Raw genomic sequence first — 15,078 nt, forward strand, 5'->3', positions numbered from 1 at the left:
GATACACTTCTCTGGAAATGGGCTTCTGGGCTGTCCTCCTGCTGCTTGTTCTACCAGCTTAATCCAGCCCTGCGTCAGGACACAGGCCCACTGGACGTTAGCCCCGAGGCCTTTTCTAACTTCTTCCCTGAATCCTAGCCTCACCATCTTCCTTCCTTTCTTTCCAGGTGACTCTGGAAAGTCTGGGGACCGCAGTGGCTACAGCAGCCCCGGCTCCCCAGGGACTCCTGGCAGCCGCTCCCGCACCCCGTCCCTGCCAACCCCACCCGCTCGGGAGCCCAAGAAGGTGGCAGTGGTCCGCACCCCACCCAAGTCACCCTCCTCGGCCAAGAGCCGCCTACAGACGGCGCCTGTGCCCATGCCAGACCTGAAGAACGTCAAGTCCAAGATTGGCTCCACTGAAAACCTGAAACACCAGCCAGGCGGTGGGAAGGTAAGGGCGGGCGGCGGGAGCTGAGTGTGTGCCATGCACCAGGGGAGGGACCCACCAGGGGAGGGACCAGGACTTCCACGAGGCCCTGCCCACCTGGCACAGTGGTGGGTTGGTGCTTCAGCTTCCACCACCTGCCTGGCTCTGCTCGAAAAGGGTCCTCATATAGCACCCCAGCCCCACCTGGACCTCTCAATTCTTTGTCAGGGTCACCACTCAGCTGTGAGTGCCATGTCAGTGGAAAGAAAGTCCCAGTTCTTTCCTTCCCCATTTCAGCTCTGCAAATCGGACATTATCAGAGATTACAGGATTGTATCTCCGTGACCTGGGGCTTCTCAAAATGGGGCACTCACAAGGGTTCCCTAGCCTGTCTCCTGTTGTAACATAATACAGTCTAGTTGGGCAGCTCTGGCTTTCATTGGATAGTCACTTAGGTGAGGTTTCTCTTTAATCTTCAATTCTAGGGGGTTCCATTTTGGATGATTGATTTTTCCAGAGCCAAGTGGGCGCTTATGAACATCTTCGGCCTCCTAAAATAGGGAAACGCCAGCTTCTGAGGGCCCAAGGCGGAGGAGGCACTGGCTGGGACCCCCCTTTCTCTTCTTCTTGTTCCTGGTCTCCTTCCTTATCCAGCACCTGGGGGAGGGTGGCTCCCTCCTCACCCAGCACCAGGGGAAGAATGGAGAAAAGGAGGCACCATGGGGGGCATGTGAAGAATTTTCCTGACTCCAAGGGGGCAGACCAAGACCATGACTCCCTTGTTGAGATCACAGAAGTGCTGGGCCTTCTGCGCTGGGCCATTTTCAGGGTAGGGAGCCTCCTGGTAGGCTGGAGGAACTTTAGCAACTGTAAGGCAACCTAAGCCAACGTTCTCCATTCCGGTAGAGACAGCTGTCTCTCCCCACAGGAGCAAGCAAGCAAGTGGGTGGGTGGGTGGGTGGGTGGGCAGGCACTCTCCGCAGTGTTGATTTTATTTATCCCCACCTGAGACCCTGGGTCACAGGTGCAGGGAGGGCCTCTCAGTGGGGCCTAGGTCACCTCCTGGCCTTTCCTGAAACCCCATGTTTTGTTCTCTCTGGAGACTTCCGGACTTCGTGTTGTCGTTTTTCAAACCTTGGGGCCCTGAAGGGTCCTCCCCAGTGGGGAGATCAGCAGCCTCTTGGGGCCAGTCCCCCCTTTCTGGGGCTGGTAGCTTGGTCTTACTGCAATGCCAGCATCTCATTGGCTGCCCATCTTTGGGCATCTTGGGGTGGTCCCCACCCTCAGCATTGCCTGTCCTCCCCCTTTGTAAAGACATCCTGCCTCCTTTCAGAAGGGACTTAGAAAGCTGCTAGGGGTGCTGGTTTGAAGTCCACGCCTCTCTCAAACTGCTGGGGCAGAAGGGACCCCCAGCAAGAGGGGTTTCCATGATGGTGCAGTGGTCTGCCACCCCCAACCCACCCTCAGTGGTAAGCCCCTCATTCAGCACAGCGAGTGTCCTGTGAATGCCCTGTTCTCAGGGCACATCTTGACCATTTGCCTCTTTTAAAAATGAGAAACAAAACTCTACACGCCAGTCCTCTCCCAGGACGACTGCCCTGCTCTGACCAGTGCTGTCCTGAAGGCTCATTACGCCGAAGGACACCAAACCCCCCACCCCTCCCCAGCCCGAGGGCCCCTCTTCCTGCCCACCCAGCTGTGATCCCACACAGCAAACGCCCACCCCACTGACTGCTGCTGGGCTGCAGAAACCTCACCCCAAGACAACTTTGTGGATGCTGCGATGCGTGGTAATGGGTTAGAAAAGGCCAATCGGGTGAAACGATGATGACGCATTTTTCAATCACATGCATCCATTCAGCAAGCTTTCTGAGGGCCCCATGCCCAGGCCCTGGCCCAGGCTCTTCCCCTAATCCAGGGAAGATGGGCAGTGACTCACATGTGGCAGCGAGGACAAGGACAAAGCTCCCTGGGAACACAGGAGGCTGGCTGCTCTTTTTAAATCTCCTGCACGATGGCCAGCCCAAAACCAAACCCGTTGTTGAGTAGATTCCGACCTATAACAACCCTAGAGGACAGAGTAGAACTGCCCCATAAGGTCTCCAAGGAGCGACTGGTGGATTCGAACTGCCAACCTTTTGGTTAGCAGTCGAGCTCTTAACCACTTCACCACCAGGGCTCCCAATGGCCAACAGTCCCCGTTAAATTAAAGGTCCCGCTTCTCACACCCAGGCATGTGTTTAGCTTTTAAAAGAAAAAGTTCACTGGTGCCTCCCCTCCCCGCACCCCGTGGTCTTGTCAGGGGCCTCCATGGGGAAACTTGCAGGTGACTTCAAAGTGTTTTCCCAGCTTGGGTGACTCTAGACTTCCCAGTCTGCACTCCTCAGAAATTAACTCAGGAAACCCCGCTCAAGGACCACCCTGACCAACCCTCTCCAGGGCACCTGACCCTCATGATGTGCCCCGGAACTTTCCATGACGTGCCCTGTCTTGCTTTTCCTGCCTCCTCTCCCATCACCCACGCACTTCTCCCAAATATCCTGCTTCAGTCGTCCAAGTTGCTGGCCCAGACACATCCAGTATCTTCTCACTTCTCAGGGCAGCAGTACTTGGAAGGTGCTGTGACCACCCAGGCAGTCACACCACCCCTCCCGCCATCCTGGCCTCTCACCAGGATAAGTCCCTTGCCCGGCTTTCGCCTCTGTCCTGTCTCCTCTCCCTACTCCTGCCCTCACCGCCCTTGTCACTCTTCCCTGCCACCATCAGTCTCCTGGTCCTACACCCTGGCTACACCAAGACTCAAACCAACAATCCTCCCCTTCCTTACAGCCGAAATCTACTGCTTTTCCTCAGGGCTTTGGCCCTGCCCCCTCCTGCCTACCCCCTCTCACCCGATTTCCACCTTGCTGTGTTTGTTGTCCCCTGGGGCACCTCTGCTTTCTCCCTCCTTGCTCATTCCATCTGCTTGGAATGCCCTTCCCTCCTTATCTCCACTGTTCCCTCAAGTCCAACTTCAGATGCCATCTCCTCCAAGAAGTCTTCCTGGATTTCCTTCTCTTTTCTCAACACCCATGAGAGCCCTAAACCATACTTAGTGGTCTGCCTCTCCCTCATCTAAATGGTAGTGAAGGGGAGGCAGTATCTCCCCATATCTTTGCAGCCCCATAAGGCTGTGCCAGTGGGAAGCCCTCCTTGAACGTGTGGTTAATTGGACTTGGTGGGTCTGTGAGTGGATGATTCAGGAAGCCGAAGCCGAAACCCTCAGCTCGGCATGGAGAGCGGCTCCCCTGTTGGCCCCTGGGTTCATCTGAGGCTGGCTTGGAAGGTTTGGGCACCGTGTGGACCAGCTCTTTCATCTCTGCTGAGCTCAGCAGTGACAGCGCTGAGCAGAGAAGAAAACTTTCCAGTGAAGGCCCCTTTCAGGGCTGGGCCCACCCCTTCCACCCAGGGCTGCCCATCCAGGACTGACCTTCTTCTTTGTGGCTGAGTGTGCAAGCAACTCAATGTCCCAGAGTGGGACAGGAAGGGAGGCGCCCTCAGATTGGGACTTCGCCTCACTGGGAGGAAATGGTAGTTAAATATCTACTGAAGGGTTAAAGAGGAAAGGGTGACTTTTCTTGGGATTAGTTAGGGGGAAGAGGTATGGGGAAGTAAGTGGCAGAGGGAGGGCTCCCCTTAAATCTCATGAAAAACCTAGAAAATTGAAACAAAGAAAATCTCAGTATAACAAAGATCAACATGTTAATCTTCAGGAAAAATGAAAACGAAAAGGGAAAAAAAGCATATGGGATCTGTTGAAAAGATTTTTGAAATGATCTTTGAGGTATCTTGTGTCTCCTTCCTCTGGGCCAGACTTAAGACTTGGTGAGTTTGAGGTCTTTGTGTCCCTGTGGCCTCCTGTAGAGCCTAATATACAGCAAGCACTCAGTAAGTGTTCAGCTACAGCAGGGACAGAGCTATAGGAGCCTGAAGACTCGCTCATCTCCCCAGAGATGATCACACTGAATAAGGAAGACCCAGACAGAAGTCATGTCTGTAAATCTGCAGAGAATGAAAACCACAGTAGATCAATGTACATACATCATTTGTTGGAAAAAAGATTGAAACCGGAGCTTTGAACTGGTTCATTTCAGTTTGACCCCCTGCTGAGAATTTCCATTTCCACCCCAGATATACTGACTCAATCTATAGTTTAACTCAATCCCCAGGTGATTCATATGGCTTCTTAGCATATGTAAGAGTCACCTGGGAATCGTGTTAAAATGTAGATTCTGAGTCAGTATATTGGGGGTGGAAATGTAAATTCTCAGCAGGGGATTGAACGGAAACAAACCAGTTGGAATCCCTGTTTTAAACACCTGTTTTCTTCTTTGAGCGTTTCTGTTTTCATGATTTGCTACAGTTAATATGTGTTTGTCTCCTAGTGCTGCCATAACAGAATACCACAAGTAGGTGGCTTTAAAGAACAGAATTGTATTTTCTCACAGCTCAGGAGACTAGAGAAGTTGGAATACAGGGCTCTGGCTCTAGGGGAAGGCTCTCTCTATGTCGGCTCCGGCTCCGGGGGAACATCCTGTCCCTTCTGGCATTCCTCAGTTCCTTGATGATCTTCGAGTGGCTTCTATCTTCCCCCATTTGTGCTCATTGTCTCAGTGTCCTGTCTGCTCTTCTGACAGCTCAGAAGTGACTAGGACACACGGTAGACTGGTATGGCCTCGTTAACATAGCATTAGATTGCATTATGGAAGGGGATGATGTCACATTACATCAGATTACATTACAGGTATAGGGGTTAGGATTCTAACACATATTTTAGGGGGATGCAATTCAACCCATAAAAATGTGTTCGTTTAAGAGTCTGAAGCAAAATTCTTTTTAAGGAAAAATGCAGATATCAGTTGGCCACATTGGATAACTGGTTGAGTTGACTAAAGGTGGGCAGAGAAGGGGAGGAGGAGCCCAGAGAACCAGCCTGCTCCTGAGAGTTTGGGTGGCCATCTGGATCCTGACTACAAAATAGAGTCACCTGGAGTGCCCAAGCCTCACCCCTGGTCCATTAGAACCTCAGAGATGAGGCACCCTAGGTGTTTCCAATGTGCAGTCCAAGCTGAGAACCAGGTATCCCCAAATTCTCACCTGCTGGCCTCTGGCCTCAACCCTAACTTCGAGGGCCTCCATGCACCCCCATTCTGGTGACTGGTTTTCTTCTTTCCATCTTGATCTGTCTCTGGTCACAGATTCCACGTGCCCTGGCTTCTCAGTCGGCTCAGCTCAGACCCCGCCCAGGCTGGGCCCCCGTGTCCCTGAGTTTCCCTGTTCACCATGTATATGGGGGTGGAAGGAAGGGCAGACACAAAGAACCAATATTTTAAATGACCCACTGCAGGTGTAAGGGATGTGAAGCCAGCCTTCTTCTGTGCTGGTGAGGGTGCAGATTGGGACAAGCCCTTTGGGATGTAAGGGAGGAATGTTCAGGGTTTTCACGATTTAATCCTACTAAACCAGTGATCTGCCGTAGTGCCTGTGCCTCCTTCCTCTGGGCTAGCCCGCCGGCTCTGTGAGGTCGCACTGAGGTCCTTACGTCCCTGTGGCCTCACATAGTGCCCCATATACTGTAAGCACTGTATAATCTAAATGAAGGAAACCAAGAGAACCCAAAATTCAGGAAAAGCTTTTAAGGGCAAAAATGTGCGTCAAACTTTATAATTGCAAAACATACACAAAAAAGCAACTCCAGTGTCTAACAATAAGGTGATAATTAAATAAACCACGGCGATGCCATATATAAAATGTTATGTAGCTGTTTAAGTGATCTTTGAAAAGAATGTTTACTAACTATGACAAATTATAAATTATGTTATACTATTAAGTTAAAAAGGAACCCTGGTGGAGTAACAGTGAAGTGGCCGGCTGCAAACCAAAAGAAAGGTTGGTAGTTTGAACCCACCCAGCAGCTTCTCAAAGAAGGACCTGTCGATCTGCTCCCGTGAAGAGTATAGCCTAAAAAAAAAAAAGACCACAGACTAGAAAACCATATGGGGTAGTTCTGCTCTGTCACATGGGGTCACTATGTGTCAAAATCGACTTCATAGCACCTAGGGGAATTTACGGAATTTTAGGGGAATAAAATTCCGTAAATCATGCAGGTTGTGCTTACTATCTTTATGAAAAAGTGGGCCTAGAAGACTGAAAGAAAATATTGATAGTCACTACTTTCATATAGATTGTTTTTTTCCCCCGTCCCAATTTTTTACAATGAAAATGTTTATAATCAGGAAAAACAAACAAAATAGGTAGAAACGCAGCAGTAATTAGAAGTGTTAAGTAATAGCTGTTGTTAGTTGCTGTCGAGTTGGCTCCAACTTGGCAGGCTTATGTACAGCAGAACGGGACGTTGCCAGGTCCTGTGCCATCTTCCTGATGGTTGGTAGCACCACATAAATGTAAAGTAACAGCAAAAAGGACACAGGCATTCCATGTAATCGAAAAGGGGAAGTTAGCAGGAAAATCCAGGAATAAATTGTACAACGGGGCTTGCCTACTGTGAAGTGTTCAGATACTCTGTCAATAATCTATCTAGTCCGCAAAGAAAAATACTGTACCTATAAATATAGAGAAGCAAAAGTTGAACTTATTTGTTCTCTGATCACAACGTAATAAACCAGAAATTAGTTGTATGAGGATTACTAACGTAACCACAATTACTTGGAAATTAAAAACATTTCCTCTGTAACTCCACTTCCAAGTACATGGGTAACGAACCCCGATATTAATGTGGAGGTGCCCCCAAATTGTGCTTAGAAGAGAATGCATAATTTTAAATGCTTTTGTTACTAAAAAAAGAAAAAAATTAAGTGACTGCGTGACTGCAGTATATAAATTATGTTCTTAGTTGCAGGGGGAGGAATAAAAGAAAAGAAATAAGAATAAGGAAACCAAGAACAGAAATAGATTGGAAACATGACCAATAAAATTAAACATAAAATAGCATCAGAAGCCGGCTCCTTCCTTTATTCATTCAGCCAACAGTTATGGAGCCCTTCTGAGTGCTAGGCCCCATGCTGGTGAGTTCCTGCCCTCAGGGCCCAGGCCAGGGGAAAGAGAGGTTTGTAAAAGGAGCAATTGGAGCAGAAGGAGGGAGCCCTGGGGATGAAGTAGTTAATTAAACTGCTAACGAAAAGGTAGGAGGTTTCAGCCCAGCAGCCGCTCAGCAGGAGAAAAGTCCTGGTGATCTGCAGTCCTGGTGATCTGCTCCCGTAAAGTTTTCAGTCTAGGAAACCCTATGGGGCATTTCTACTCTGTCCTATGGGGTCACTGTGAGTCAACTATGGGGTCAACTCCACGGCACACAACAGGGAGAACGAGGCAAGAGGAGAGCAGGGGTCTTGACCAAGAAGGGCACAGGAGCCTGAGCATGGGGGGCGCCTGCTGGTCGTCTCTGAGCAGATGCAGCTACAGCCACTTCCTCTGAGGCTGCCCAGGAGGGAGCTGGTAGCCAGGCCAGCAGTTTGGATGTGAAGGTTCAAGGAAAAAAAGGTAGGAACAAACATCCCAGAGCTGTGGATCCTAACGCCTTGGGATGCAATATTCTAGACGGCCACGAGATGGTGATGGAACACTGTAAAGATCCCCCTCCATTCTAGCTCTCTGCCCTGGGAGCTGTTGCTTGGTTCTCTGTGTCAATGTTGACTTGTTCTTTTTCTCTCTTTAAATGTGTGTGTCTGTTTTGCCCTCACTCCCCTTCCTTCCCGTCCCTCAGTCTTGGTGTCTCTCTCTCTTCCCATTCACCTCTATCCACCCCTCTTTCTGATCTATTTCTGTCTGTCTCCACCCCTCTTCATATCTCCACCCCTTCCCATTCACCAGACCATAATAGAAAACTGAAGTATTTTTAAAGGAATTACATTTATTAGTAACCTTACAGTAAATAGTAAAAAAGCACATGCATAGAACATTTATGTGGAGTAAATTAAGTGATTTGAACTCAGTGGGCCTGGGCTGGTTTACTGTCCCTCTGGAACTGTGCCAGGTCAGAGGCAGGTGGAGACCCTCCTCTGGGACAACCAGTAACCCTGAGAGCCTCTGGCCATCTCTCTGGGCATAGTGTCTGTTTCTTCAAAATCTTGTGTAAATCTAATCATTTTTAAAGGACCTTTGGTAGATCACTGTTTAAAACCAAAAACCCATTGCTGCTGAGTTGATTTTGACTCATAGCAACCCTATAGGACAGAGTACAACTGCCCCACAGGGTTTCCAAGGAGCAGCTGGTGGATTCAAACTGCTGACTTTTTGGTTAGGAGCCAAGATCTTAACTACTGCACCACCAGAGGTCCTCTCTGTTTAAAGGAACAATGTAAATAAGTCTAAAGGTGACTGACTCTTCCTTGTTACCTGATCTCTTTGGCTGGTTGGCTTAACCATAAGTAGGTAGGTTTTCCTGTGTCATTTCCCAGGCTGACCACCTTAGACTTGAAGAGAGGCTTGGTGTGGGTACCCAGAGCCCACCTCAGGTTAAATTCTCAACCGAACACCCAGCAGCCACTCCAGTTTTCAGCACTGGGCCTGTTAACCCTGAGGAGGAGAAACCTGGCCCAGAACGCCACGTGGTGCTGGAGACAGGCTGAGCCAGAAACAGCATACTTTTGTCCCTCAGCGGGGCCACCAGGGAAGTGCCTGGGGGGAGAGGGCAGGCCTGCAGGCTCAGTGCAGGGAAGGAGGGCCGGTCCCCTCTGAGCCAGCCCTGAGAGACCTGAGCCCAGCGGAACTACAGCATGATCTAGTGAGAGTTTGGGACTGCTTAAGGCCCTCCAGGTCACAGATCAAACCAAAGTAGACCTGCCCCCAGCCCCACTCCAGTCCCAGACTCCCTTCTGGGTCAAACCCCGACCTTAGGAAGTTCTACCCTGATTAAGGGTCCTGCGGATCAAAATGTGGAGCTTCCCAAACTCTTCTCTCCTCTTATGGGTATTTCCAGTGTCCAGAGCTGGAGCACAATATCATACATGTGACTCTAGCTGAGAAATTAAGTTTCAGGATTCTGATTATGCCGATGAGTGCCTTTCTTCCTTCCTTCCGCAAATCTGGAATTCTGTGAAGCGTGCTTACTTAACATGAGGACTAACAGTAATTCAGGTCTGTTTTGTAAACATTCTTGTGTCTATGGCCAAATCCCACAAAAGCTTGTTGCTTTTTTTGTGGGTTGGAGTAAGAAAAAGGCACATGAAAAAACATTCCTATGTATGCTGCAGACCTTGAATTCTTGCTTAATGCCCCTTGATAAAGACCCATTTGATGAATTTCTTGTACAGATGAGTACAGAAAATAACACTGTCTTCCTTGAAAAACTGGTAAGTTTACTTCATCAGATAAGGAGGGTTATGTAACCCATCATTTTTCCCTTTTTTGCCTTGGCTTCGAGGAAGCTCAGAGCTCAATGTAATGATCGGTCTTGTAATTGTCAGTTTAGATGACCTCTGCTTCCTTTAACATTATCCTTTAAATGTTCTTGTTTTATTGTGTTTTTTAAAAAAAAAAATGTAAACTGCTTCAATTCCTTTCTGAAAGCAGGCAAATTGGCTTCTGGGTAATTTATGAATAAAAAATGATTCCAAAGAAAGAGTTCCTGTGGGACTTCTTAAAATCTGAGGGTGACAGGAGTTGATGCAAAGACATTACGCACAGGGTGACAGCGACTCCAGCAGCTGTAAGGAGCTGTGTGAGAATGCCCTGTCTCCCTCCTCCTCCCAGCTCAAGGCTGGGCTGAGGTGGTGTCCTAGTCTCTCCTTACTGGCAGGCAGGAAGGTCAGTGCTCGCCAAAAGGGAGTGTTTTTTTATTTGGTTTATGAGGCAACAGCCTTGAGGACAACTCAGGCCAAACTTTGTTGTCATACAGGTAGGCTGTGGAGGGCAGAAACACCCAGATCTAGATTCTTGTGTGAGTTCTGCCGTGGAGCTGAGAAAGTCACTGAGCCTCTCTGGGCTGCATGTGACCTCCTGATCGGTAAAACAGGAGGATAGTAGGGGAGAAAGGTGATTAGGGATTTCTCCAGCCTTTTTTTTTTTTTTTATTTTTTATAAAGGAGAAATGGTTTTTATACTTAAAAACCAACCAGAGGAGAGCTTACAAAAGAAAAATTTGTGCATTAGGAAAAAAAATATACCTCCCAGCAAAAAGAGGGCAACAGATCAATTTCAATAATAGTCAGAGAAATGCAGAATAAGCCAACAATACAGCCCTGTTTATGTTGGTCAAAGAAATAAGCAAAATAGTGTTTAAAATACACAACAGTAGCACGATGCAAATGGCTTTCTCTACAGTGTTCACAGGGTAAATTAACCCAACCCTTCCAGAAAGCCATTTGGTGAACTGTTTCCAGAGTTTTTAGAATATTTATAACTTTGAGTCAGAGATTCTATTTCTGGGACTCTGTGCTCTGCAAATAATCCATAATATGGAGAAAGCGTCTTACAGGAAGGTGTTCATGGTATGGTTGTTTATATTACGGAAAATGGAATCAATACAAGTATCTGGTAGCACAGGAACGGTATTCACAATATGGGATATCGTATAATGTTTCTGGTGACTATAGGAACATGGAGAATGCTTAGGTTATGATGTTACTTGATAAAGGGGGCAAGATTATATGTACACAAAAAACCCAAACCCATAGCCATTGTGTCAATTCCAATTCACAGTGACCCTACGGGATAGAATAGAACTGACCTAGAGGATTTCCAAGGAGTGGCTAGTGCACTCCAACTGCAGACTGTTTGATTAGCAGCCGTAGCTCTTAACCACTGTATCACCAGGGGTGTTCTCTCTCTATGTATATATAGTATATATATGTATATATGTATGTATATATTTATATAATAGAGACCTCAGGGAAATACAACAAAATGCAGTAGTGGTTGTGTAATAGTGGTTGTGTCAGGGTCATAAGAAAAGTGTTTTGCTTTTGCCTTTTTAACTTTCTCTATTTTTCCAAGTCATAATGTTACGTTACTTCTCGAATGAAGAAAAATGCATAGCTTTTTTTTTTTTTTAAAGAAATACAAAAGAAAATGAAGAGGTCAGTTAGATACTGGTTCTCAGACTTTTAGATTCAGACCAGTAAAATTAAGAAAAAAATTGGGGGTGGGATCCAATATAAGATTGGTATATTTTTATTTTGCCAGATTAAGGACACTTAAAATAATATTATTGACTCCGGCATGATGTGGTAAAGGAAATGTTGCTTTCATACCAAAAAGCAGAATGGACAAAATTTAGCGTGATGAAAACCTTGCCGTCGTGTCCCCGTGTTGTCAGTTTGCTGAGGACCTGTGAACCCTGCGACATGGCTGCCTCTGCCACGTTAGGTAGAACTTGGGGCCCTTCTCCCTAGATGAGCCCATGTACCTGTCCAGCCAGATGTAGCCCCCACCCCCAGCCCATCCTAACAGATATTTGGCATTTGGAACAGTGGCCCCAACCCAGCATTCAAGGGCAGCAACTGAGATCTCGGGACTATTTCTAAAACCTCAGAAACAAACTGGCAATGCAGGTTCTTAATTGGGAATTCCAGTTGGCAGATATTTCTATCTGTGATTAATAAAAACTGAGGCATACTATTTCCCATCAAGGGTTGGATCATCACTGACCCAGCAAACAAAAATTTAGAATTTTGCAACTTTTTCTCTGAACTATGGTTGCCTGTTTATTTCATAGTTTTTAGGCAAATTGAGTAAAATTCATTCTTCACCAAAATATTAATATCCCCACACCTTTCTGGTGACTGGAGGAAGAAGTACCAAAAAACAAAAGAAACTGTCTTTCTTCCATGGTGCCACTGGGTGGGTTTGAACCGTTGACCTTACGTTAGTAGTCGAGCACAAACCGTTTGTACCACCTCGGGACCCCTGAAGAAAGAGATTGCTGTTAGGTGCTGTTGAGTCAGTTTCGACTCATACTGACCCCATGTTACAGAGTAGAACTGCCCCATGGGGTTTTCTGGGCTGTAATCTTTACAGGAGCAGATTGCCAGGTCTTTCTCCCACAGAGCTGCGGGGTGGATTCAAACTGCCAACCTTTGGGCTGGCTGAGTGCTTAACTGTTGCGCCTCCGGGGCTCCTTGGCAAAAGAAGAGCCTACCAGAAATCCAGTCAAATGATTACCACCTGGGCCACGCTTGTCTCAGAAATGCTAAGAACAATTGGGAACATGGCCTCAGCTTCCTCTTGGCACCTGATGGGATGTGTGGAGACAAGAGGGAGAGTGGACAGGGGGCGGGGAAGGCGCTTGCCAGTCCCCCATGACAAAGCCCTTATGAAGGGGAGTCTGTGTCTTCTCCACAAAGCCACCTGGGTCCCACCCATGAGGTCTGTGAATCCCACACCTGGCTATGCATCAGAATCACCTGCAAGATGGTCAACAGTCTAGACACTTCCACCAGACTCAAGGTTCTGATTAATTCTAGGCCAGCAGTGCAGTCTGGCTTTTTTTTTTTAATATCCACAGGTGACTGTAATGCCTAACTGGTCTTGAGAACAGCCACATGAAATTCTTGGTGACCACTCGGGTGGGTCTGATGGGTGTGTGGATGAGGATGCAGGTGGGACTTGGTATTTATTTTTTTTATGTCATTGAGCACATTTTTCACTCCACTCCAACCTAGGGAACTTTCAGTCCCGGTTTACACTTTACAGGCATTGGAGGTGCTCTCTGGGGGCGTCCGTGAAGCAGCCCTTTTGTAAACTGAGTAACTGCCTCCTGAGGAATGTTTTGTAAACCCCAAAGCTGTAAGGTGGGGCCCACCTCACATCACCTGCCTTTCTGGAATGCCTTCCTGGGGCAGCCCTCTCTTCCCTTGTCATCCTGAAGGTCAGTCTCTTTGGCTTCTGTTGGGAGGTGTGACTTGGATTCCTGTGACTCCTCAGAAGGCAGTTTGTCCCAGACAACCCCTGCAGAGGGGCCTCTTCTCCCCACCTGAAGTCAGAGCGCTGAGTCTGTTATCACAGAGCAGTGGTCCAGGGGTGTGTCACTCAACTTTTTTTTCTGGCTATCAAAGGTGCAGATAATTAATAAGAAGCTGGATCTTAGCAACGTCCAGTCCAAGTGTGGCTCAAAGGATAATATCAAACACGTCCCAGGAGGCGGCAGTGTGAGTACCTTCACACTTTCAATGCACCGTACTGTGGTTTTCTTTTTCCGAAAGTGGCATGAGTCTGTGTACTTGCGAGACATTGCATAGAATAAATCATTCTCAGGCTCGGGACCTATCCGTGTCCCCTACAAAAGTATAGCCCAGGCTCCCCAAATCCCATGCCGGCATCTACTGTTCTCAGAAAGCCCTTCACCATGTTCTAGGAGGGGAGCCCCATGGACTGCATGGGCAGAATAAGAAAAGATTGATCCCCTTTCTGGCCCCTCCCTAGGAGTCCTCCGAGCATAAGACCAATCACGGACCCCACTCACTCCTCAGCACCTGCCTCCAGGGGTCCCACAGCCCCTGTTTGAGGTTGGGCTGAAGGTGGGGGCACCCCCTAGACTGGTCTTCATCCTCCTTCTCCCCCCAGCACTCAAGGTGCTTCAACTGTGAACACTGGCCCCTCTGTTCTGACAGGTGGGCATAAAGGCCTTACTGCCCCACCTGAGGGCAAAACAAGTCTGTTCAGCTGTTTTCTGCATTGCAAGGGATGAGCCGACTCCCAGGCCTCTCAGCTCTCCTTTAAGACAAGCTCCAGCCTCACTGGCAGCTGCAAAAGAGCTAGACAGCAGTGTGCCCAGTGGGCCTGCCTGAGGAGGTTTGTGGAGAAACTGCTTTTGGCCTTGAGCCTCAGTTCACAAAAGGCTGTCTTTCAATGTGGCTTCCTCCAAATGTCCTGGGGTCCCACTGTGTCCCCAGTGGGTGTGTCCCTGTGAGATTCATGTGTAAAGTTGGTGTTTGGGACTCAAATCCTCACATCCCACCTGCCCACGTGGTCCACTTGGATTCCCTCTCGTCCTCTGGGTCCAGGTTCACCTCTGAGTTCAAACTTCACCCGGAGGCTGGGCCCTTCTTCCCTAATGCCCTCCTCAGTCCCCAGCCTTTCCAGGCCAGCTGTAAGCAAACATTTAAACACACCAGAAGCTGGAGGTTCAAGACCTGAGGTCCCCCCAGGGAGGGTGGTTTCTGAGGGTGGCATCTTGCCCTGGGGGAGCTCTTTCTCCAGAAAACACACAGTCTGGGCCCTGCACAGCATCCGGTCCAGCCCGGAGGGTTTATTCTTGCAATGTGCTGCTGCCTCAGGCCCTAAACGCCGGAGTTCTGACTCGGCACTGAGCCATCCCCATCCTGGGTAGCAAGCGTTCCAGGTGGCTGCATGGCGCTTTATTAACGCTTCCTCACCATGTCTGCTGGTGTCCCTGTTTCCCCCACACCTGTTCTCCCACCCCCGCTCCACCAAGCCCTTGGTGATGCTCTCCGGGTGTGGGTCCTGTTCCAGCTGGGACTCCTGGTTCTCAGCTCCACTGCAGATGAGGGGCTTAGGCCAGAAGACCAAGGCCTTGTACTTGGGGTTGACTCAGTCTGGACTGCCAGCGGGAGGTTGTGCTGGAGAGCTGGGCTATGGGCTCCAGCTCCAGTGGTCAAATGGTTCTGAGCTGACAGCTCCTTGAGCAGAAGCTGGGAGAGTACGGGGACAGCCCG

General features: G+C 48.7%; 2 protein-coding genes across 17 annotated transcripts in view; both read left to right on the plus strand.

Annotated features, from left to right (window-relative positions):
• MAPT (microtubule associated protein tau) overlaps positions 1–15,078 on the plus strand; it is a 129,745-nt gene that overhangs the window by 104,302 nt on the left and 10,365 nt on the right. For 9 of the 16 annotated variants that reach the window (XM_049861625.1, XM_049861630.1, XM_049861633.1 and 6 more), the window contains 2 exons: positions 168–433; positions 13,459–13,551. In XM_049861625.1, the coding sequence (XP_049717582.1) occupies positions 168–433; positions 13,459–13,551 (359 nt within the window). Of the gene's footprint in view, positions 1–167; positions 434–894; positions 1,336–13,458; positions 13,552–15,078 lie in introns of those variants that run through there. The other 7 variants (XM_049861628.1, XM_049861631.1, XM_049861636.1 and 4 more) reach the window with 2 other exon arrangements.
• The window catches only part of STH (saitohin), a 283,897-nt gene continuing 271,011 nt past the window's right edge, over positions 2,193–15,078 (plus strand). The window contains 3 exon segments of the mRNA XM_049860236.1: positions 2,193–2,206; positions 3,540–3,705; positions 3,707–4,617. Coding sequence (XP_049716193.1) covers positions 2,193–2,206; positions 3,540–3,705; positions 3,707–3,877 — 351 coding nt within the window. The 3' untranslated portion in view covers positions 3,878–4,617.

The sequence above is a fragment of the Elephas maximus genome, chromosome 19 (genome assembly GCF_024166365.1).
Source record: "Elephas maximus indicus isolate mEleMax1 chromosome 19, mEleMax1 primary haplotype, whole genome shotgun sequence".
NCBI classification, from domain to species: domain Eukaryota; kingdom Metazoa; phylum Chordata; class Mammalia; order Proboscidea; family Elephantidae; genus Elephas; species Elephas maximus.